This window comes from Podarcis filfolensis (assembly GCF_964270895.1).
Source record: "Podarcis filfolensis genome assembly, chromosome: 5".
Lineage (NCBI taxonomy): Eukaryota > Metazoa > Chordata > Lepidosauria > Squamata > Lacertidae > Podarcis > Podarcis filfolensis.
The window spans coordinates 1735592-1760723 of NC_139608.1; the positions used below are offsets into that span (position 1 = coordinate 1735592).

At 47.4% G+C, this 25132-nt stretch overlaps 2 protein-coding genes and 1 long non-coding RNA gene across 7 annotated transcripts in view; 1 reads left to right on the forward strand and 2 right to left on the reverse strand.

Moving 5' to 3' along the window:
* The window catches only part of CCDC50 (coiled-coil domain containing 50), a 316416-nt gene that overhangs the window by 256931 nt on the left and 34353 nt on the right, over positions 1–25132 (reverse strand). The gene's annotated exons all lie outside the window — the stretch shown is intronic.
* Positions 1–25132, forward strand: part of LOC310762288 — a 155724-nt gene that overhangs the window by 15419 nt on the left and 115173 nt on the right. The window lies entirely within an intron of this gene.
* IL1RAP (interleukin 1 receptor accessory protein) overlaps positions 1–25132 on the reverse strand; it is a 100013-nt gene that overhangs the window by 12200 nt on the left and 62681 nt on the right. For all 5 annotated transcript variants that reach the window (XM_083612823.1, XM_083612824.1, XM_083612825.1 and 2 more), the window contains 3 exons: positions 23677–23825; positions 20494–20643; positions 16180–16323 (listed from right to left, as the gene is read on the reverse strand). In XM_083612823.1, coding sequence (XP_083468949.1) covers positions 16180–16323; positions 20494–20643; positions 23677–23825 — 443 coding nt within the window. The remainder of the gene's footprint in view (positions 1–16179; positions 16324–20493; positions 20644–23676; positions 23826–25132) is intronic.

The following is a 25132-nucleotide window of genomic DNA, read 5'->3' on the forward strand; positions in this document are numbered from 1 at the left end:
GAGATGTTCAGGGGTCTGGAAACCAAGCCTTGTGAGGAACGGGTGAGGGAGCTGGGTAGGTTTAGCCTGGAGAAGAGAAGACTGAAAGGTTGATATGACAGCCACCTTCAAGTACCTAAAGGGCTGCCCAATGGAAGACGGAGCAAGGATCCAAACCAATGGATTCAAGTTTCAAGAAAGGAGAGTCTTGCAGGAATAACCTTCTGACAGTAAGAGCTGGTTGAATGGACTTCCTCAGAAGGTGGTTGACTCTCCTTCCTTGGAGGTCGGATGGCTCTCTGTCAGGGGCCCTTTTTGTATGATTCCTGCAATGCAGGGGGTTGGGCTAGATGACCACATGGGGTCCCTTCCAGCTCTCCAATTCTTAAGCTATCATCTATGATCATTCTTTTCCCACACAGTAGCTATACCAGAGGTGGAGATCTGGGTCCAGCTGGTGGCCCTCCCACCCCCAGCATTGGCCAGGTTTGACAGGCGGATGGAGCTCCTCACCTGTCAATAATTTGGCACCACAAAGCAGGCAGGCGACCTGTGCAGTTTGAAATCAAAGCGGGGGCGACAAAAGCACAGCGCTCTGCTAGCCCCGAAGACCAGCAAAGCATTGCGCTTTGAAAGCCCCACATCTGATGTCACCTACTGCGTAACCCATATACGTAATTTCAGCTAGTTCCTATTTTTCTTTCCCTCTGACGGAAAAGTGCCGTGGCGACTGTCGCATCAATTAATATTACGCACAAAGGAGCATCCATAATTTACAGGCGTTCTCCGAAGATATGCATTTCACGTTTAATTAAATCCCTTCTCCTCGTAAAAAAAAAAAAATGTTTCCTCTCCAATTAGACGGCGTGCAATTGATTATGCACCAGGATCCGAAATAAACTGAGATGAGGGAGGTGATGCATTGCACAAACGGAGGCAAAGCAAAGCATGAATGCTAGCTATGCTCTAAGACATGGGTAGGTAAACTAAGGCCCAGGGGCCGGATCTGGCCCAATCGCCTTCTAAATCCGGCCCACAGATGGTCTGGGAATCAGCGTGTTTTTACATGAGTAGAATGTGCCCTTTTATTTAAAATGTATCTCTGGGTTATTTGTGGGGCATAGGAATTCGTTCATTTTTATTTTTTTTCAAATTACAGTCCGGCCCCCCACAAGGTCTGAGTGACAGTGGACCGGCCCCCTGCTGAAAATGTCTGCTGATCCCACTCTAAGATCATTCTGAGGATCAGATGAAGCTGATCTGTCCGGCTCAAGATTGCCTACACTGACTGGCAGCATCTCTCCAGGATTACACGCACGGTGGGGGATGATCCTTCCCTGGAGATTTTCAAGCAGAGGTTGGATGCTCGCCTCTCAGGGATTCTTCAGCTCTGATTGGACTTTAGCTCTGCGCGGGGTTGAGCTAGATGACCTCCAGGAATCTCTTCCCACTCTAAGATTCTACGAATCTTTCCCAGCCCTACCTGGAGATACTTCCATGAGTTAAACTTGGGACCTTCTGCGTTCAAAGGTGGCCCTCTGCCCCACTGAGCTATGGGACTTCCTCATTCTTGTGGCTTTCAGGACTCGGAAAAGATGACTAATAACTGCTAAAAATGAACGAGGGGATGAATGAATTCTTTCAGTGTTCATAAACTTCCTTCCTTTCCCCCCAGTAGTTGGGCTAAGAAATCCAGTTGAAGAAACATCTGGACTGGGGAGCAAATTATGCAATGCCAAAAACTTTCCCCTTGTTTGCACAAATCCCTAATGTGAAATTTAAGTTGCTTGGAGGAGATCTGGGGGTGGCTAAGTTTGAGACCTGTCCCCCCCCCACCACTTTCGAAGTGGGAAAAGGGTGCATAGGAACCTGACTGAAGCTTTCCGGCCCCCAGTCGCTGATCCCTAAGGAGCTTACTTGCAAACTCCAGCCTGCAAGGGAGAAGATAGAAGGACACTGAGCTCTGTCACGTGCTGACATGCGGGTGTCTCCTGGGTAACGCACAGTGGAGAACATCAAAAAAAGAACAGGGAGAGGCTGCAGGATCAGACCCAAGACTGATCTAACAGAGGACATGAAGGGAACAGCCCTCTATTGCTCTTGATCTCCAGCAACAGGAACTAAGAGACAAACTGCCCCCAAATTGGAGGTACTATTACTGTCACACAGCAAACACCTTCTGTTTTAACTTTCAGGCACCTGTGGATTTTTCCATATTCAGGCAATTGCTTCCACAATGCTTCATTGACTCCAGCTTTCAACTGTTTAAATATATGTTTTGACTGTATTGCTTTATGTGGCATTTTTCCATTTCCGCCGTATTAAGTAGTTGGTCCCTTTCCTTTGGGACGTGGGTGGCGCTGTGGGTTAAACCACAGAGCCTAGGACTTGCCGATCAGAAGGTCGGCAGTTCGAATCCCCGTCATGGGGTGAGCTCCCATTCCTCGGTCCCTGCTCCTGCCAACCTAGAAGTTCGAAAGCACGTCAAAGTGCAAGTAGATAAGTAGGTACCACTCCGGCGGGAAGGTAAACGACGTTTCCGTGCACTGCTCTGGTTCGCCAGAAGCGGCTTAGTCAAGCTGGCCACATGACCCGGAAGCTGTACGCTGGCTCCCTCGGCCAATAAAGCGAGATGAGCGCCGCAACCCCAGAGTCATCTGCGACTGGACCTAACGGTCAGGGGTCCCTTTACTTTTACCCTTTCCTTTCTTGCCCTGATCTGGCCACAGTGATCCATGTGATGGTCACCTCCAGGCTTGATTATTGTAACTCGCTCTATGCAGGGCTGCCCTTGAAGCTGTCCCAGAAACTCCAGCGGGTGCAGAATGCTGCAGCGAGGCTCCTTACGGGGTCCTTGCCATGGGAGCATATTCACCCAGTGCTTTACCAACTGCACTGGCTCCCAGTGGAGTACAGGGTCAGGTTTAAGGTGCTGGTTTTAACCTTTAAAGCCCTATGCAGCCTAGGACCCACGTACCTACAGGACCGCCTCTCCTGGTATGTCCCAAGGAGGACCTTAAGGTCCACAAATGACAACACTTTGGAGGTCCCAAGTTGCAAGGTGGTTAGATCCGTCTCAACCAGGGCCAGTGCCTTTTCAGTACTGGCCCCGACTTGGTGGAACGCTCTTTCACAAGAGACTAGGGCCTGCAAGACAGAGCTGTTCTGCCTGTCCTTTGGTTTGGACTCAGTCTGACCCTTATAGTTTTGATCTATGGGCTACTATTAAAATGAGGCTGCATTTTAAATTGTATTTTTAACTTGTATTTTAAATTGTCCCCCCCCCAATTATGTTTTTATTGTAATTTTACTGGTGTTAGCTGCCCTGAGTCCAGCTCTAGCTTGGGAGGGCGGGTTATAAATAAAATTATTATTATTATTATTATTATTATTATGATGATGATGATGATGATGATTATATCTGTCACTTTGATTTCTTTCCTTTTTCATAAAATAGGGGAGAAGAAGAAAAGGGGGGGGGGACAGAGGCAAGGTATCATTGGCTCAGCATTTCCTTGCTTTCTACTCTCCCTTTATTGGCCCAGCAGCCGGTCCTCACGGTGGCCGCCCAGCTGCCTGTTGGAAACTAGCAAACAGGATCCGAGCACATGAGCAACTCTCGTCTCCTGTGGTTCCCAGTGACTGGCATTCAGGAGCACTGCTGCCTCCGACTGTGGAGGCAAGGAGATCCCACCCTGCACAGAACTGAGAACGCAGTTGTCATTTCCCTGCGCAGAGGGGCTGCCAGACCAGCTGTCATTGGCCAGCCGCAATGCAGTTTCTTGTTTTCTGCTGCTAATTTTAAAGTGTCCAGGATTCACTGCAGACGCAGTGGGGCCAGCCACGTTTGCTTAAACAAGAAGCGAGTGTGGCAGCACCTACACTTTGGAACTCCCTGCCTCATGATACCAAGCAGGCATCTACACAGCATTCTTTTCGGTGCCCGCCCAAACGCACAGAAAATGCTGGCGCGAATTTTAATCTATTTTTGTATTCTAAAATAATAATAATAAAAATCTTTCCAGTAGCACCTTAGAGACCAGCTAAGTTTGTATTTTTAAAGGGACGCGGGTGGCGCTGTGGGTTAAACCACAGAGCCTAGGACTTGCCGATCAGAAGGTCGGCGGTTCGAATCCCCACGACGGGGTGAGCTCCCATTGCTCTGTCCCTGCTCCTGCCAACCTAGCAGTTCAAAAGCACGTCAAAGTGCAAGTAGATAAATAGGTACCGCTCCGGCGGGAAGGTAAACGGCGTTTCCGTGCACTGCTCTGGTCCCTTTACCTTTACCTTTTAAAGTTTGCATTTTAAGTTTGTGTACGTTTCAATGCATTGCAATTTGTTCCCTGATGTTATGGTTTTATTTTCCCGTAAACTGCTTTGAAGGTGCCCCCTTGCCACCCACATTCAAGCAGAGTATAAATTTTATGAAATAAAAAATAAAAATAAATGAAGACGAGAACAGAAACGCCTTCTGGATCAGGCCAAAGTGGGGGGGGGGGTGCATCTAGCCCAGCGTCCTGTTCTCACAGGGGCTGACCAGATTCACCAAAGGGAAACCAGCAATCAGGATTCGAACACAAGACTGGTTTCCAGCAACTGGGATTCAGAAGCATTTCTGCTTCCAGCTGTAGCCATAAAAAGAGTAGCCATAATTAGACCCAATTCTCATCTGCCTGACATGCACCTTGCATCACAGTTAAAACAAAGCTTTTATATTTCACTAAGGATGTTTCTTCCGCTGGCATGATTACATAGAGGGGAGGATGCATTTTGGGGGTGGGGGGGTTCCTAAGACAGTTCCTCCCTGGTAGTCTCTTCCAGAATCTCATTTGGGACACAGCGCCATTGCTCTCACCGAAAAAGCCCCCCCACCCCTATCAGCCAGGACCTGGGGACGAATCTGACAGAGATCTTGTGCTGACCTGCACACGGGTTGCCCTAGTCCAGCGGTTCTCAAGCTGTGGGTCCCCAAACTACAACTCCCATCATCCCTGAGCTCTGGCCTTGCTAGCTAGGGGTGATGGGAGTTGTAGTTCAACAACATCTGGGGACCCACAGGTTGAGAAAGGTAAACAACAATTGCCCTAGTCAATTCAGAGGACAGAGAGGACACACAGACAAAGGGAGCATGCCTGTGGATCAGCTTCCCCTGTCAAAATGGGAGTGGGGGGCTACATCCTGCCCGGGAGCTGGGAAACGCTGTGCACTCATGCCAGAGCCCTGCAAGAAAGCGCTAGCATGCGGGGGGGTGTGGGGAGAGATGCCCTACAAAGTGTCAAATGCAAGCAAGCCGGTGGCAGGACTTATCCCTTTGCAGGCGTAAAATTCTGCAGCTGCTTTTAGATAATGAATGCAAAGTCGGTGTGAAAGTGTCACTTCTAGACAACAGAGAAAGCGGGGGGGGGGGGATCCCACTGCAGCTCTGAGGGGGGGGTCATGGCTAACTGAAAGAGATCCCAAACCTGGTGTTGCTGGGCAAGGGGGGCAAGGGCTTAGCCAGAATTTTTCAGGGTTTTTTTTGGGGGGGGGCAGCCTCAGTTATCTATGTATTTTTATTGGGGGTTTTTTTGGGGGGAGGAATGCCCTTCCCTGCCATTCTTGCCCACATCCATGCTGCTGAGTGGGTGTCCTTTGGGGTTTTCCTACCCCAAGGAAATGCCTGGACAGGGGGAAATGCCTAATTCATAGACTCATAAAATTATAGCCTTGGGAGCCTTGACACCACTGGTCATCTAGTCCAATGCCCTGCGACGCAGGAATCTCAACTGAAGCACCCATGACAGATGACCTGTCATGGCTAAAAATTGTCCGCTGCTTCTTTAATGCTAAAAGAACTAAGTCAGCATGAGTCAGTGGCCTACAATGACTCATGCACCCTTTCACCAAATCGTACCTGTATATATAGAGTGGTCGATGTTAGTGTTTGGTGGTGTGGGTTGGTTGGATGGTAGAAAGCTGGTTGCGTTTGGTGTGTGTAAAAGCTGTCGGTCGTGGTTGGAGAAGAAGACTTTTTAAGAATAAAAGCAGCAATACTCTGCAAGAATACTCTTTCTCAAATACTCTTTTGTGCCAACTAAGGTCTGAGGACTAGGTAAAGGTAAAGGTACCCCTGCCCGTACGGGCCAGTCGTGACCGACTCTGGGGTTGCGCGCCCATCTCACTTAAGAGGCCGGGGGCCAGCGCTGTCCGAGGACACTTCCGGGTCACGTGGCCAGTGTGACAAAGCTGCTCTGGCGAGCCTGCACCAGCGCAGCACACGGAAACGCCGTTTACCTTCCCGCTATAAAGCGGTACCTATTTATCTACTTGCACTTAAGGGTGCTTTTGAACTGCTAGGTGGGCAGGAGCTGGGACCGAATGACGGGAGCTCACCCCGCCGCGGGGATTTGAACTGCCGACCATGCGATCGGCAAGTCCTAGGCGCTGAGGTTTTACCCACAGCGCCACCTGAGTCCCGCTGAGGACTAGGCAAAGGAGTAAAAAGGAGTCAGAACCTTTTCTTTTTCAAACCATCCAACCTCTGCTTTAAAACCTCCAAGGAAGGAGAGTCCATCACCTCCCAAAGGAGTCTGTTCCACTGTCGAACTGCTCTTACTGTCAGAAAGTTCATCATGATGTTGAGTCAGAATCTCCTTTCTTGTAACTTGAAGTCATGGGTTCGAGTCCTACCCTCCAGAGCAGGAGAAAACAAGCTGGTTCCCTCTTCCATGTGACAGCCCTTGAGATATTTGAAGATGGCTCTCATATCTCCTCTCAGTCGTTTCTTCTCCACGCTAAACATACCCAGCTCCTTCAACCACTCCTCATGTGGCTTGATTTCCAGACCCTTGATCATCTTGGTCGCCCTCCTTGGTTGCACACTTTCCAGCTTATCTACATCCTTCTTAAATTGTGGCGCCCAGAATTGGACACAGTATTCCAGGTGTGGTCTGACCAAGGCAGAAGAGAGTGGGACAATGACTTCCCTTGATCTGGACACTAGACTTCTGTGGATGCAGCCTAGAATCGCATTAGCTTTCCTTGCTGCTGTGACTCCAAAGGAGTCCTGGGATAATTCCCTTCTTGCCAGTTCCTCAAGAGGATGGCGTAATCCTCTACCTACAAGAGAGACAAAGAGTGCAGGGTGCTCTCTAAGAAGCCAGAGATGAGCTGACAGCAATTTCATGCGTTGCCAGGCTCCCTTAAGAATCAGATCCACTTAGGCTTCAAAATGAAAAGGCAGAGTTCGGCTGCTTTGAAGTAAGAGGGGAGGACAAAACACAAGCAGGAAAAACAACTTTGCCACCCAGCTGTGAACAGCAGGAGAGAAGAGGCTGAAGGGCCACAGGACCCTCCTGCAAAGACACCAGGAAAGGGGTCAGGAGGAGGAGGAGGAGGGGCACAAGACAAAGCATGCAAGGCTGCACACACCAGGAACTCAAAATGCCAAAATATTTGCAGTCGAGTCCTTTGCATGTCATCCTCGTGTATATTTTATTGTACTTTTAATATTTTGTTGGAAGCCGCCCAGAGAGGCTGAGCAAATCCAGCCAGATGGGCAGGGAATAAATAATAAATTATGCTTGTGAAACATGGACCACTTCTAAACACCATCTCCAACTCCTCAAAAGACTCCATCAACGGGGTCTCTGAAAAATTTGGCGCATCACTTGGGAAGACAGGCAGACTAATGCCAGTGTACTGGAAGAAGCAAAGATCACCCGTGTTGAAGCAATGATTCTTCAACATCAACTTCGTTGGACTGGTCATGTTGTGCGGATGCCTGATGATCGTCTTCCAAAGCAACTACTCTATTCCAAACTTAAAAATGGAAAGGGTAATGCTGGTGGTCAACAAAAGAGGTTTAAAGGCAAATCTAAAAAAAAAAAGTAGTGTAAACACCGACAACTGGGAAACGCTGGCCTGCGAGCGCTCCAATTGGAGAACAGCCTTTACCAAAGGCGTCATGGGCTTTGAAGACACTCAAACTCAGGACGCAAGGTAGAAATATGCTAAGAGGAAGGCACGCTTGGCAAATCCACACCATGATCAACTCCCATCCGGAAACCTATGTCCCCACTGTGGAAGGACGTGTGGATCCAGAATTGGCCTCCACAGTCACTTACAGACTCACTTTTAAAATCTTGTTTATGAAAGACAAAAGCAACTACTCTACTCCAAACTAAAGAAATGCGCTAAGAGGAAGGCACACTTGGCAAACCCTCACCATGATCAACTCCCGCCTATGTCCCTACTGTGGAAGGACGTGTGGATCCAGAATTGGCCTCCGCAGTCACTTACAGACTCATTGTTAAGACTGTGTTCATGGAAGACAATCTTACTCAGCTACGAGGGATTGCCAAAGAAGTAGAAGAAGAAAGATAGATTGATAGATAAATAGATCATCATTATCATCACCATCACTAGGATCTGCTGCCAAGAAAGCTGTGCCTGGGACTGCCTCTTAGATATTTCTGTTACGTCGCAAGTACCATTCAATTCCATGGAGCTGACTCTAAGATAAATGTATATACTACGCATCAGGAACGGTTGAGGGAGCTGGGGGGAATAGGAGAGCCACCTTCAAATATCGAAAGGGCTGTTCCACGGAAGAAGCAATGCTCTGCCCTTGCTTTTGGAGGCTCCGGCCCCACCCAGCTTTGGGGCGCAGTCTCCCCCCTCAAAAGTTGCAACAAGATAATGCAGGCCTCAATCTGCTTCGTGCACCTGCTGTAATTTGCAGTTGATTAATCAAAGGATGAAAACAAACATAAACTGAGAGATTAAAAAAACCTCAAGAACAATTAAAGGAGGGGCAGCGTCTGCCTAAGAATGAGCTAGCGGGTGAGTGATAAATACGCCTGTCAGATGTGGCGTAGTCTGGGAGAAACGCAGTGCACCTGCAGAGAGGCAATGGGGGTATAGTGGTTAGAGTGTCAGACTAGAGACCAGGGTTTGACTCCTCGCTTGGCCACAAAGTTAAAGGGTACATCTGCACCAGTGCCAGATTTATGTACAATCATACCTCGGGTTACAGGTGCTTCAGGTTGCGTTTTTTCAGGTTGTGGACCGCTGAAACCCGGAAGTCCCAGAACAGGTTACTTCCGGGTTTTAGCGGTTGCGCATGTGCAGAAGCGCTAAATCGTGCTTTGCCCATGCACAGAAGCGCCAAATGGCAACCCGCGCGTGCGCAGACATGGGTTGCGAATGCTGCAGGTTGCGAACGTGCATCCCGCATGGATCACGTTCGTAACCCGAGCGTCCATTGTATAAGCTAAACAAGCTCTAGCTTAGGGCTCCACTCTCTTGGGGGCCCTCAAAAAATGTAAAGGAAAATATAACCTGGATGCACATTTCCAAAATATAAGATAAAAAACAAATAAAATAAAACCTACCCATGGCAACAGTGTTTTGTGTTGTGTAGGCTCCCATGGTGTAAGTAATGGGCCTTGCCTGCTCGCCTGCTCCCTCAAATATCACTGGTTTGCTCTTTTCTATATATAGGGTCCCTACATTCTGCATGGACTGGTTGCAGGGCAACATGTGCAAATGGCTTTAGGTACCTATGAGGTCCATCAATTACCACATAGCATATAGGTAAAGGTAAAGGGACCCCTGACCATTAGGTCCAGTCGTTGCCGACTCTGGTGTTGCGGCGCTCATCTTCCGGGTCATGTGGCCAGCATGACTAAGCCGCTTCTGGCAAACCAGAGCAGGGCACGGAAATGCCCCTTACCTTCCCGCTGGGGAGGTACCCATTTATCTACTTGCACTTTGACATGCTTTCAAACTGCTAGGTTGGCAGGAGCAGGGACCAAGCAACGGGAGCTCACCCCGTCGTGGGGATTCGAACCGCCGACCTTCTGATCGGCACGTCCTAGGCTCTGTGGTTTAACGCACAGTGCCACCCGCGTCCCTTCATATAGCACATATTCAACAACAAAAAAAGCAACAATTTGTTGTTGACAAAGGACAGCTGGACATAGAAAGGGCCCCATTACCTTCAGGAGCTGAGGGCCTCATCAAACCTAAATCCGGCCCTGACCTGCACCCACTCTGAGAGTATGAAAAGGAAATCAGTGAGAGGGAAAGAGAGTCTGCAGCTCTTAACTGAGGGATGGAGCTCTGGATATTGCTGAGCTAGAACTCCAGCTGCTCTAGCAAACAAGGCCAGCGGCCATGGGAGATTAGAAGGTGTAGTTCAGGAACAACTGGGGGCCAAAAGTTCCCCCACATCGGCCCCTAGCGAGTGGTGGAGGGAACAATTTGGGAATCACTGACTTGGGAGGGACCACAAAAGTCATCTAGTCCAACCCCTGACAATTTGGAGAGCATAGCCAGAGAGGATCCCTGAAGATCTAGTCTGGGATCAGGGTGTTTGAAGGACTGCCTGTCCCTGTATGAAGCCCAACACTAAGATTTAAAAGATTGGCGGGCAATAGAGTCATGGCCTTTTTGGTGTTGGCCTCTTGGTCTTGGAACTCCCTCCCAAGTGATATCGAATGCACCTATTTTTTATGTCATTTATTTTACGTAGGATAATTTAGAAAATCATTTAAATCAAATACTCCCTGTGCAGCGTACATTAAAACCATCACTGCTCTATAAATAAAAGCAGGAACATTTAAAAATGGGCGTACCTAATTGGGTTTTGCATCTGGGTTAAGCTTGCTGAAACAGATTTTTTAAATAAAAAAAGCGCAGGTGTCTAAAACTGCCAAACTTTAATAGGCAGGCTGCTCTTGGGGTTGCTGTGCTGAAAGCTCAACTCTGCAAAGGCACGGAGCAAAAATTGTTTGGCCCTTGTGTGCAAGTCCTGCAGACCAAAGTGGTCAAATAGGAACATGGAGGGCAGGCTTTCAAAAAGGCCATGAAGACCTTTCTGCTTCCATCTTTTTTTTTTAACTAATATGCTTGGCCTTCTTTCTTTAAAGGGGTTATTTATGATTCCTTTTTTAGCTTATTTCGTTTGAGGTGCTGGGTTGAGCCGCAGAGAGTTTTCAGACTTTTGACTTTGCAACTGTAATGAAATTTTTAAAAAGTATTTCAGTACAACTGAAACTAATATTACGCAAGCTGCTTCATAGGAACAAAGGGAGCTCGTATGGAGTCAGAGCCTTGGTCAACCCAGCTCAGGGTTTCTACACTGACTGACCATCTTGGCTGAGAGTCTTGGAAGACCTGCTACCCGACTTGAAATCCAAACTCTTCTTCTTCTTCTTCTTCTTCTTCTTCTTCTTCTTCTTCTTCTTCTTCTTCTTCTTCTTCTTCTTCTTCTTCTTCCACCTCCCCGGGCTTTGCCTCAAATGGCAGCATATCATGAAATACCAGAAATTAAGAAGTACATCTTGAGACCCAAGGAGTGATCATCTCTGTAACCGAAACTGGGGAGAGGAAGAAGGTGAGGCTCTTCCAAGCTAGGAAGGAAAGAAGGGTGGCCATCTGGGATCTGTAGGAGCCCAACGAGGATGTTGGGGGGGGGGAGGACACAGAGAATGGCAGCCTTCCCATCTCGTCTAAAATAGCAGGGGAACAGAAGGAGCAGAGCAAAAGCTTGAGGGCGTGGGGGGCGGGTTCCATCTGTCAGAAGACATCTGTGACTAAGACCGGGAGGAAAGGAGAGATCGTTGACGGCAGCCAACGGGCTCCGTTCCCTAAATCCCATGCCCACCTTTCCTCAGCCTCCTCTGTGCTCTGTTTTAGGGAGGTCATGAACTGGCCACCCGTCAGCGATGCTTTAGCTGTGATTCCTGCATTGCAAGGGGGTTGGACTGGATGACCTTTGGAGTTCCTTCCAACTCTACAATTCCATGATTCACAGGACAGTGATGGATGCAACAGGTAGCTCTTTCCAAAGGCCTTTTAGAACACCAGGCTCATCCTGCCGGGATGCTGTGGAGTTGGGAAAGAGCAACCAGCCAAGAGCAACCAAAATGATCAAGGGGATTCACAGATGAAGAATGGTTGCAGCTTTGAGGAACGAGAAGTAAGAGGTGACATGATGGAAAGTGGATAGAGGAAAGTTTTTTGGGGAATCACTGACTTGGGAGGGACCGCAAAAGTCATTGAATCCAATTTGGAGAGTATAACCAGAGAGGATCCCTGATGATCTAGTCTGGGATCAGGTCGTTTGAAGGACTGCCTGTCCCTGTATGAACTTCTTCACGCAGTTCACAGTTCAACTGTGGAACTCCCTGCAACTTGATGGCTTTAAAAGAGGATTCAAGAAATTCATGGAGGAGAGAGGGCTATTGATGGCTACTAGCAAGGATGGCAATGCTCTGTCAAGACCAACTTTAATTGGTTTTAGAGTATGCACGTTTTCCAGTTTCACAGAACTCGACAGCAACAGCTCAACGAAGGGTTCTGTGGAATCAAAAAGCTTGCTGACGCTGTCACCAAACTTAGGCCAGTGTAATTAAAATAGATCTCTCTTTTTTTGCAGCAGATGACAAAGGCTATTGCTGCTGCAGAAGAGAGAAGAGAAAGTTGCCTTCCTTCTGCCAGAATTGGGCCAGGTCTCTGCAAAAGGACGAGCGAGGGAGGGAGGAAGGAAGTTAAATTTGGATGCTCACGTCAGTTGCTCTGGCTCTGGATGCACAAGGCAGGGAGACCTGCAGGGCAAACAGATGCTGTTTTTAACCACCGCAGCTCCTGGGCCCAAAAGCCATATACGTGCACTTCTAGAGCATCTCAAGCCTGGAGGGGGTTTCCAAACAAGAATAAAAACACAGGGAGCTTTTAAGTAGATGGAAACCCGAGCCCAGAAACGGAATGGGAAGTGGGACCAGGTCTTATCTGAAAAGGATATGCAAGGACCAAGGTCACGGTGGGGTGATGAGGACCCTTGTCACCCCACAGGAACCTCTGAACCACAGGGAGGGCTCAGTCAGGATGGGACGGGGCTGTCCATCAGGCCCTTCCTTGTTTCCTTGTCCTGACCAAGATGAAAGGAGGAGGAAGGAACCGGACGAGCAGCTTGCTTGGCCAAAACTGGACAGAAGGCCCCAGGCTGGCCAGCCCTGGGAAGAAAGGGAGCTTGCTCCCCCCAATTCTTGAGCAGCCCCCCCATCCTCTGGGCTAGGCTGCTACAGGGAGGGCACAAAGCTATGCTAGCCGGCTCCTTAACGTAAGGTTTGGATCATGCCCCAGTTCTGGAATACTAAATAATAATAATAATACATTTTTATTTATACCTCGCCCTTCCCGGTTCAGAAAACCGGGCTCAGGGCAGCTAACAACAAATTTAAAACACTTAATTGATGCAACAAAAAAAACAGCATAAAATACAGTATAAAACGTGAATAACAATAAATTCAGAATTCAAAAATCAATTTAGGGGGGAAATCCATCCAATAAACATTAGATGATCACCAGGGCTAGCTGGCTAAATTAGTCCTACTTGGGCCAGCGAGGAGACCAGGGGAGAATTAGCTGTGGGATCCCAGAGTGGGTAATCTTCATAAAAAGGGGAGGGGGAGGAAAGAGAAGGGAAATAAAAGATCCGGCTAAGTTCAAGCTGAAAGCCAGGTGGAATAGCTCTGTCTTACAGGCCCTGCAGAAGGAAGTTAAATACTGCAGGGCCCTGGTCTCATGGGACAGAGCATTCCACCAGGTTGGAGCCATCACTGAGAAGGCCCTGGCCCTGGCGGAGGATAGTCTGACTTCCTTAGGGCCCGGGACCTCTAAACTATGATTATTCATGGACCTTAAGGTCCTCTGCAGGGCAGACCAGGAGAGGCAGTCCCGTAAATACGAGGGCCCTAAGACAGAAAGTAATGCTCCTAAATACCACCCGAAAGCAGGGAAGCAACATGGGTAGGTACACCACAGGCCTAAGAGAGCACTTTGCATAGCATACAGGCTGAGGTCCGAATCAGGAGGCCCCAATTCGAATGCTGCCTCTTGCATGAAACCACTAGGCAGCCTAAGGTAAGCTCATCTCCACCTCTTAGCACCACCTGCAATATGACCCACCTCACAGGAGTTGGGCTAGATGTCTGTTGGGTGTCCCTTAAAGGTAAAGGGACCCCTGACCATTAGGTCCAGTTGTGGCTGACTCTGGGGTTGCGGCTCTCATCTCGCTTTACTGGCTAAGGGAGCCGGCGAACAGCTTCCAGGTCATGTGGCCAGCAGGACTAAGCCGCTTCTGGCAAACCAGAGCAGCGCACGGAAATGCCGTTTACCTACCTTCCCACCAGAGCGGTACCTATTTATCTACTTGCACTTTGACGTGCTTTTGAACTGCTAGGTTGGCAGGAGAGGGGACCGAGCAACGGGAGCTTACCCCGTCACGGGGATTCGAACCGCCAACCTTCTAATTGGCAAGTCCTAGGCTCTGTGGTTTAACCCACAGCACCACCTGCGTTCCTGGGTGTCCCTTACAACTCTACAATTCTGTTTTCCCATGACTGCAGCTGGGATAGCTCAGTCAGTACAGCAAGAGACTCTTAATCTCAAGGTGATGGGTTGGGCAAGAGATTCCTGCATTGCAGGGGGTTGGACTAGATGACCCTCATGGTCCCTTCCAACTCTACAATCCCATGAATCTAAGTACGGAAAGCTCAGCAGTCTCCCTTTGCCCCTGGTTCCCCATCCCGCCCTCCACCCAAACTGCCCTTTCCCATCCTCCGACTCTCCTCTCTGCCACTGGGCTACTTTCAGCTAACACACCAGCAAGATATGCAGAAAAATTCCAACTACAGAATAAAGAACAGGCAATCCTTCATGAAACAGGCCCACCAGTTCGCATTCATTCTCATCATTTACCCTGCAGAATTTGATCTTCCGGCCGCCATTTGGATTTCTCTTGGCAGGAACTGCGAAGGAACAAGGGAGGCTTTTTCTAAAAGGCCAGCGGCTGCCCTCCTGACTTTGACTGTCGAGTCAAGGAGTTTGGGAGACAAGCAGATTCCCCAGATTCAGGAGCGGTTACCATTACTTGACAGACACAGACGTCTGCAGAGAAGACGATTTCAAAGATGGGTGCCACTTCTGGTCCCAACTGCTCGTACCCCCTCCCTAGCAACCAGGGATAATATTTCATTTCCTTTCCAGTTTCTCAATATCCTTCTTAAAAGGAGGGCGGCCAAGAAGATCAAGGGTCTGGAAACCAGGCCTTGTGGTTGAAGGATCCTGGTAGGTTTAGCCCAGGCTTCCTCAACCTCAGCCCTCCATATGTTTTTGGACTACAACTCCCATGATCCCTCGCTAGTAGGACCAGTGGCCAGGGATGATGGGAATTGTAGTCTCAAAACATCTGGATGGCCGAGGTTGAGGAAGCCTCAAAAAGAGGAGACTCAGAGGAGATATGAGAGTCATCTTCAAATGTCTCAAGGACTGCCACGTGAAAGATGGAGCAGGCTTGCTTTCTCCTGCTCTGGAGGGCAGGACTCGAACCCAAGGCTTCAAGTTAGAAGAAAGGAGATTCCGACTCAACATCAGGAAGAACTTTCTGACAATAAAAGCTGTTTGGCAGCAAAACTGACTCCCCTGGAATGTGGTGGACTCTCCTTTCATGCAGGTTTTTAAGTAGAGGTTGGATGGTCATCTGTCATGGATGAGAATCCTGCATTGCAGGGGGTTGGACTAGATGACCGTTGGGGTCCCTTCCTACAATTCCACTCTTCGTGGGTCTTCCTCCTAGGGGGAGGAATTATTTTATGTACTGTGTTCTCTTACGTACTGTGGCTTGCCGTTGTTTTATCGATTATAGTTTAGAAATTATTTATTGTAACTGTTGAGCGGATTTCTGTTTAACTTTTATATGCTATTATTATTTAATGCTGTTCTAATGATTCTTGAATGTTACCTTTTTCATGGAGGTTGCCTATTTTAAAGTACTGTCACATTTTTGTCTTGCATTAGATTGTTATAAGACGTTCCTTTTTTTGTTTCTTCAGCTTGTAAACCGCCTCGAGTATTGCAAGACAGAAAGACGGTGTACAAATTAAAAAATGATGATGATGATGATAGGGACCTGAAGGTTCTGGGAATGGGAGCAAAATCCCCCCTTCAAAAAAATAACAGTGGGGACTTCTTTAAGAAACTTGCGGCAAGCTGCTTTCAAACCCAACGTTAACCGCAAAGGCTGCTAAATGTGGCGATTTGCTCTCTTTGCCGAAGGGCTGTGTGTGTGTGTGTGTCTGTGGGTGTGCGGTTTGTGCGAAAGCAAGAAAGCCTGCTGCTCTCGGCTGCTCTGAACGCTCCAGAGATACTCACTTCCCCCGGGGAGGCTGTCTCTGTCAAAAATGCACAGCTTGTAGCCAAACTCGTTCTCCAGAACCCCTCTCAACGTCAGCAGTACAAACTCTTCCTCTTCGGCGTTCCTCGCGTAGGACACATAAATGTCATACTCTTTCCCGTCTGACGGCCCCAGTTGGAGAGGAAAGCGAGCAGACGAGGAAAAGAAAAAAAAGGGGGGGAATAGGCTTTGGTTAGTTCGGAGTAGCTGCGGGTACATCGGCTTCTGGCTCCTCTGCCCCCGTGCCAGGAGGAGAGCAAAGGCCCTGCTGGGGCGGGGGCAGAGAAGTCAGGAAAATAGGGGGGCTTTCTGCCTCTCAACTCTCTTGCTCCCTTCCAACACAGAGCCCGGAAAAGGACTCAGCCTGCAACTCATTAAAAGGAACGTCATAAGAAGAGTCTGATGGATACAGGAGCGGCCACCGGGACCACATAACACCGGTCCTGAAAAACCTACATTGGCTCCCAGTACGTTTCCGAGCACAATTCAAAGTGTTGGTGCTGACCTTGAAAGCCCTAAATGGCCTCAGTCCAGTAGACCTGAAGGAGCATCTCCACCCCCATCATTCAGCCCAGACACTGAGGTCCAGCGCCAAGGGCCTTCTGGTGGGTCCCTCACTGCGAGAAGCGAGGTTACAGGGAACCAGACAGAGGGTCTTCTCGGTGGTGGCGCCCGCCCTGTCGAACGCGCTCCCTTCAGCTGTGAAGGAAATAAGTAGCTATCCTATCTTTAAAAGACATCTGAAGGCAGCCCAGTTTAGGGAAGTTTTTAATATTTAACGCTGTACTGTTTTTAACGCATGATTGGGAGCTGCCCAGAGTGGCTGGGGAAACTCAACCAGATGGGCGGGGTATAAATAAATTATTATTATTATTATTATTATTATTATTATTATTATTATTACAGGCCAAAGGGTCCCCATCTAAACCAGCGTCCTGTTCCCACAGGGGCCAAATGCCCCCGAAGAACCTCAAAATCCAGATAGACTGTCTCTGGAGATGGAGGCTCCACAGCAACGTCAGAAGAGCCTGCCTGCTGGATTAGGCCATAATAATAATAATAATAATAATAATAATAATAATATATTATTTATACCCACCCATCTGGCTGGGTTTCCCCAGCCACTCTGGGCGGCTTCCAACAGAACACTAAAATACAATAACCTATCAAACGTTAAAAACTTCCCTAAACAGGGCTGCCTTCAGATGTCTTCTTAAAGTCTGGGAGTTATTTTTCTCTTTGACATCTGGTGGGAGGGCGTTCCACAGGGCAGGTGCCACTACCGAGAAGGCCCTCTGCCGGGTTCCCTGTAACTTGGCTTCTTGCAGTGAGGGAACCGCCAGAAGGCCCTCGGCGCTGAACCTCAGTGTCCAGGCAGAACGATGGAGGTCCACAGTCCTGTTCTCACAACCAGATGTCCCTGAAAGGAAACCCACAAGCAGGATCTGAGCCCATGAGCCCTCTATCCTCCTGTGGTTTCCAGCAACTGGGATTCAGAAGCATCGCTGACCCCAACTATAGAGGCAGAGCAGAGTCATTGTGGCTAGGAGCCATCAGCTGCCCTCTCCTCCCTCCATGAATTTGCCCAATCCTCTTTTGAAGCCATCCACGTTGCTCCTTTTCGAGCTCAATCTCATTTTGTTCCAACAGTCCCAGAGAATTTAGCACCATCGGCAAACCTGGCTGCCTCACGGCTCAATGCTAGCTCCAGATTTCTCATTCTTTGTCTGTCTGTTGGCTTATTGCATTTATAACCCGGTTTTTTTTCACCAAGGAGTGTGAGTTGGTGATTTGAACCCTGGTCCCGCAGGTCCAAGTTGAACACTCTAACCACTACGCACCGCTGCCTCTCTTGTTTATGAACCGTTTAAAAAGCACAGGTCCCGATCCTGATCCTTGGGGGACTCTGCTTTCTACGTCTCTCCATTTGGAGAACTGTCCATTCATTCCTGCTCCCTGCAGCTGTACTTGCTTACTTACCATTAATATTATTATTATTATTATTATTATTATTATTATTATTATTATTATTCCCGATCTGCAAGAGGGACTGAGGCTTTCAGGCTGCCAAAGGGGGAAGGCTGACTAGGTCTATGTGGTTGCTAGAGGCAACCCTGTGGCCTTTAATTCCAAAGTTCTAGCCCGGAGGAAAACCCTTGGCTCTTGCAAGAGATGTGGGGGGAATGCAGAGAGGCGGAAGGCGAAGGAGCAATTAGACTTTCTGCACTTTCTGACATTATCATAATCCGCCACATTCAGCCGCGACTCTTAAGGCGAGCTTAAAATGTATTTATTTATTTAATCATACACGTATTTAATGTGCTTATTTGGCTCCATACAAACTGAAGGCTTTAATGTGGCAGTTGCGTTTTGCCTTCTTGGATGCCACTGGGGGGAAATTACCGCGATTAATTAAATGCTTCACACAGTACTCCAAGAGGCATGCAACAATGCTACAAAACAATGTAATGAAAATAACAATTTAATGTCCAATAAACATTGCAAAATAATAATTATCAGCAGCAGCAACGTTTAACCATTAAAAGACTTAGAAAAATAACTCGGCATCTATGAAGCACTTCTGGAGTTCAGAGTTTTCAGGGACTATGTGGGGAGGAATGGTGGGAGCCTCCCCCCCCCCCTGGATCAGGATCCTGAATCTTCCCAGGAGCAGTGGGACAGTACAGTGATACCTTGGTTCTCAAACGCCTTGGTACTCAAACAACTTAGAACCCAAACACTGCAAACCCGGAAGTTAGTGTTCCAGTCTGTGAATTTTTTTCAGAAGTCGAACAAGCTCCGTTTTGAGTGTTACACTTTGAGTGTTACGTTGAGGTCTGTCTGTTTTTGCTATTTATTTTGCGTTGATTTCTTGTTTTTGTGACTGTGTGAAACCCAGTTCAGCTGCCGATTGAGTGACTGTGTGACTGCAGTACAGTGGTACCTCTGGTTGCAAACGGGATCTGTTCCGGAGGCCCGTTCACAACCTGAAAAGAACGCAACCCACGCCTGTGCACACGTGGGTCGCGATTTGCCGCGGCCACCAGCCTTCAACAGCCCTCTCTTCCTCCACAAATTTGCCCACCAGCTAAGCGGGTCGCCATCGCACAGGTAGAGCGAAAGGCAGAACGGAGCCCAGGTGTGGGAGAATCGTGAGACCAAACAGGAGCCATTTGTTCCTCCCTAAAGGAAACCTATCAGGGGGTGACTTTTTTCCCTGGTGCCCAAAAGAAGTGAGGGCAGGGGTGTGGGGTGAGGAGATTGTTGGCAAAGCACAGAGTTACCCCACCTGGAAAAAATAAGCAGTGGACTGAACACAGAAGGAAGGCAAGCAAAGTCTAGAGCGGGCAATAAATGGTGTAAGGGATGCAACTGGTTAAAAACAAACACCTGGAAAGTGGATTTAAAATTTACCGATTGCCTAACTCTGAAAGAGAATTATACGAAAAGGATGTATATGACTCCTGTTACACTTGCAAAAATGTACAGAACAAGTTCTAATAAGTGCTGGAAGTGTAAAGAGTAAGAAGATACATTCTATCATGTGGGGTGTAGTGAAATCAAAAACTATTGGGAAATGATATATAATGAATTGAAAAGGATGTTTAAAATAACTTTTGTTTAAAAAAAACAGAAGCTTTTTTGTTAGTTATTATTGGACAGGTGCCAAAAGAGTGGAGGAAGTTATTCATGTAAATAATAATAATAATAATAATAATAATAATAATAATAATAATAATAATTATTTATACCCTGCCCATCTGGCTGGGTTTCCAACAGTGGCTAGGAGTCTACTAGCCCCAAAATGGAAAGACGACAAGATACCAACGAAAGAAGAATGGCAAGTCAAATTCATGGAATACGCAGAAATGGCGAAACTCACCGGAAGACTCAGAGACAAACACAATAGAGACTTATAAAAAGACTGGGAATCGTTTATGCTGTATTTACAGAAATATTGTAAGGAAATGAACTCACTAGTAGAGTCTGAGTAAACACTTACAATTAAGAAAATAAAAGGTTAAGAAACAACAATATGGATAATTTGGTATAAAAATGTTAAGAATATAAGAGCTTTCAGCGAAAAGATGGAAAATAAGACAAAATGAAGCAGAAGTAGCAAATAGCTAAAGAACCAGAAGGGGAAGTTGAGGGAAGTCATGGGCTGGGGGGAGTTTTGTTTTATTGTATTTTCTTACATATGATAAATGTGTTGAATCTTAAATTGTAAAATGTAAGAAAAAAATATTTAAAAACAACAACAAACGAACACCTCCAGCAACGCCCCTTACCTAAGATGGTTTCGTCCGTCCCAAAATGAGCCCGGTAGAAGAGGACCATTTCTAGCCAGTAGAAGTGGTAGACGAGGGTCAGGAGAACCACCAAGACGATGGTGGCCCCCAAGCCGCAGACCAGCTCCACCGTGTACCTGGGCACAGGGACTGTGGGGGTCAGGGGAAGAGGAAGGGGGGCATTCGCTGTGGATCATCATCATCATCATCATCATCATTAATTATCATTAGATTTATTTCTAGCCTGCCCTTTCCCCAGACCACGACTCAAGGAGGCTTATATAAAACAAAGTGACAAAATAAATACATGGGGGGGGGGGAGAGACCATTGTTAAAAGGTAGCCTAGACTCTAAGGCAGTACGACTCATGCAACACGTTGGAGACTAATATACACACAATATTTACCAAAATAATTATACATTCTTTATCAATCTTCTGAGAAAAATGCAAAACCTTGTGCAAAGCCACAGAGACGTACGAACTATCCAACCTAAGATGAACTTACAGGTGAAACTCGGAAAATTAGAATATCGTGGAAAAGTTCATTTATTTCAGTAATTCAGCTTAAAAGGTGAAACTAATATATGAGATAAACTCATGACATGCAAAGCGAGAAATGTCAAGCCTTTATTTGTTATAATTGTGATGATCATGGCGTACAGCTGATGAAAGCCTGAAATTAACAATCTCAGGAAATTAGAATATTAAATGAAATCAGCAAAACAAGGATTGCAAATAGAGCAATACTGGACCTCTGAGAAGTAGAAGCATGCATATGTTCTCAGTACTTGGTTTGGGCCCCTTTTGCATCAATTACTGCCTCAATGCGGTGTGGCATGGATGCTATCAGCCTGTGGCACTGCTGAGGTGTTATGGAAGACCAGGATGCTTCAATAGCAGCCTTCAACTCTTCTGCATTGCTCAGTCTCATGTCTCTCATCTTTCTCTTGGCAATGCCCCATAGATTCTCTATGGGGTTCAGGTCAGGTGAGTTTGCTGGCCAATCAAGCACAGTAATCCCATGGGCATTGAACCAGGTTTTGGTACTTTTGGCAGTGTGGGCAGGTGCCAAAGTCCTGCTGGAAAATGAAGTCAGCATCCCCATAAAGCTCGTCTGCGGAAGGAAGCAGGAAGTGCTCCAAAATCTCTTGGTAGAAGGCTGCGTTGACCCTGAACTTAATGAAGCACAGTGGACCAACACCAGCTGATGCCATGGCTCCCCAAATCTCTTTTCTGATGAGAGCAGCTTTTGCATCTCATTTGGAAACCAAGGACCCAGAGTCTGGAGGAAGAATAGGGAGGCACACAATGCCAGATGCTTGAAGTCCAGTGTGAGGTTTCCACAGTCTGTGTTGATTTGGGGAGCCATGTCATCAGCTGGTGTTGGTCTTGACATATCTCGCTTTGCATGTCATGAGTCTATCTCATATATTGTTGTTGTTGTTTAGTGGTGTCCGACTCTTCGTGACCCCATGGACCAGAGCATGCCAGGCACTCCTGTCTTCCACTGCCTCCCGCAGTTTGGTCAGACTCATGCTGGTAGCTTCGAGAACACTGTCCAACCATCTCGTCCTCTGTCGTCCCCTTTTGTGCCCTCCATCTTTCCCAACAACCAGGGTCTTTTCCAGGGAGTCTTCTCTTCTCATGAGGTGGCCAAAGTATTGGAGCCTCAGTATCACAATCTGTCCTTCCAGTGAGCATTCAGGGCTGATTTCCTTAAGAATGGAGAGGTTTGATCTTCTTGCAGTCCATGGGACTCTCAAGAGTCTCCTCCAGCACTAGAATTCAAAAGCATCAATTCTTCGGTGATCAGCCTTCTTTATGGTCCAGCTCTCACTTCCATACATCACTAGTGGGAAAACCATGGCTTTTACTATACGGACCTTTGTTGGCAAGGTGATGTCTCTGCTTTTTAAGATGCTGTCTAGGTTTGCCATCACCTTTCTCCCAAGGAGCAGGCGTCTTTTAATTTCGTGACTGCTGTCACCATCTGCAGTGATCTTGGAGCCCAAGAAAGTAAAATCTCTCACTGCCTCCATTTCTTCCACTTCTATTTGCCAGGAGGTGATCTCATATATTAGTTTCACCTTTTAAGCTGAATTACTGAAATAAATGAACTTTTCCATGATATTCTAATTTTCAGAGTTTCACCTGTATAATGTCTGGTTTCAATGGATTCTCTGTGGCTTTGCACAAGATCTTGTATTTTTCTCAGAAGATTGATAAAGAACGTATAATTATTTTGCTAATTATTGTGTGTATATTAGTCGCCAACGTGTTGCATGAGTCGTACTAATTCTATCAGCTGCACAGGTTGCATTTTTCTAGACTCTAAGGCAGGCATGACCAAAGTCCGTTTCAGGGTTCTAATCCGGCCCGCAGGTCGGTTTAATCCAGCCCATGTGGCAGTTCATTTCCTGGGGTAAAATCCCCCCCAAATCACAACAACTTCAATCCTAAAAAAAGGCAAACAACTTTGGTCGGCCCTCACGGCCTTTCACTTCGTCAAACCTGGCCCTCTTTGAAAAAAGTTTGGACACCACTGCTCTAAGGGAATTCTTTTTTGGCCAAGTAATTTTTATTGAATTTCAAGGTTTTTTAAAAAAAACAAATGAACATCAAATTTAAGGCGCAATCTAAAAGATGACTTCCCAACCTTCTTCTGTGGTGCTGTTACCCCCCATTTTAGCACACCCCCCCCATTCACTTGCTAGAAATAAGCAAACGCCTTTTTTCAGATTTCAGCGATGGGCCTTTTTAGTTTGCTAGCTACTGGTTTTTCTCGTGTTCTCTGCAAGACTGAGAATGTGGATGTTTCCACTGGTTTGTGTTAGGTTGTGTGTAGTTACCCTTCTATGCTGCTTTATACTTTTATCTCCTCCATAATCCTTTCACTCCTATTTTATTTTGTTTTCCATCCACTCCCCAAAATTTAAACAATATATATATATATATATATATATATATATATATATATATATATATATATATACCACACACACAAGCTATTAAAATGCAGGTCATAAAAACAGTGCGGTGCTGTTGAAAGCCAGTTCTGATGGGATAAAAGAGTCTTTGCTGGAAGGAAGAGGAATCAAGGAGGGAAACAGGGGAGGAGCCTGTCTGGCTCCTCTAGGGAGGGAGCTCCCACATCTGGGAGCAGCCACTGAGAAGGCCCTTACCTTTCATCTTCACCATGGCCTCCTGGTGAACGGTCCCCTTCAGGTTGTGCGCCCAGCAGGTGTAGTTTCGCTTCAGGTCTCTCTCCGTGACCTTGGGCACGACCAGAGTCTTCACAATGGTTATCTCACCAAGGCTGGAGGGGATCTCCCTGGGGAAAGGGAAAAGAAGAAGAGAGGTCTGAGCTCAGAAGCTCTCTGAGATGCCAAGGGACTGTCAGTATGCCTTTGAGCCGATGCCAACGCCCGGGCTCAACAACTGGTTCTGTAGCCTTATTAGACTTTACCGACTGGTGGGGTCTGCGTTGCTCCCGGAAGGGAGAAAGGAAGTCAAATGACACCGAGGTTGATTCAGAGAAAGAGTTTATTCTGCTCTCCGGATAGGAGAAGGCACTTGCGTGGTCAGTTCACAGCAAGTCCAAAGAAGTGAGAAAATACATGCAGTATATATATCCTCCAGGCACCCTATCCCCCCTTTCCCAGGAATCCAGCCACGTCAGCTTATACACGTAAGTTGACATCCATGACCATAAACAGATGTTCCTGTTCCGGTACTCTTGACCGTAAAAGGATCTTCCTGTTCCTGTTCCTATACTCTTATCTTGGGGCAAGAAGGTCACCATCTCTAAGAGCACTCCTGGCGCCGTTCCCGGGTCTCTTGTCAGACGTGACAAGGTCTGTGCGTCAGTGTGGTCAGGATGTAAGATAAGACCCAGATGTGCCATCCCTGCTCCACTCGGAACTGACAAGGCCATCCGCCATTACCAGCCTTCATGGACTGATAAGGGAGAGGTCTTTGTTTACACAGCTGGGTTTGTGCGATACAGCTCAGACTAATGGATTTTAGCTAATGGATTCTTTGAAGAAGGAAAAATGGGGATTTTGGGGGCCCGTTTCAGACTGACTGCACAGTCAGTTTTAGATTTGGGAAACCCATTCCTTCAGTTCTGCCCCGGCTGGGCTAGGCGACTGGAGCACTTCCAGAGACCTTCCACTCCTGGAAAGCAGGTCTAAGGGCACTGGACCCACAACTGTCCATTGTGAGCACCAACCTCAGCAGAGTATGAACAACACGGAAGAAAACTGTGAAGCATAACTTCTTTTATTTCTAACAGCTACTGCAAACTAAACACTAAAGAGGTACTGACTTGCATGAGGGTTACAGCTCCAACTCAGCCATCGAATCACGACATAGATAACACAGAGACTCCACACAGAGTCAGGCAGGAGCAGAAGAAGCGAAGAGCAGTCTCTGCCCCCTCCTTTCTGAAAACATCAGGAGATTCTTGCAATGGGTGGGGGTGAAAATATCCACAGGGACCACCATCCCTAAGGGAAGAACCTCAGAAAAGCCTGTTGTTGTTGTTGTTGTTTAGTTGTTTAGTCGTGTCCGACTCTTCGTGACCCCCTGGACCAGAGCACGCCAGGCACCTCTGTCCTCCACTGCCTCCCGCAGTCT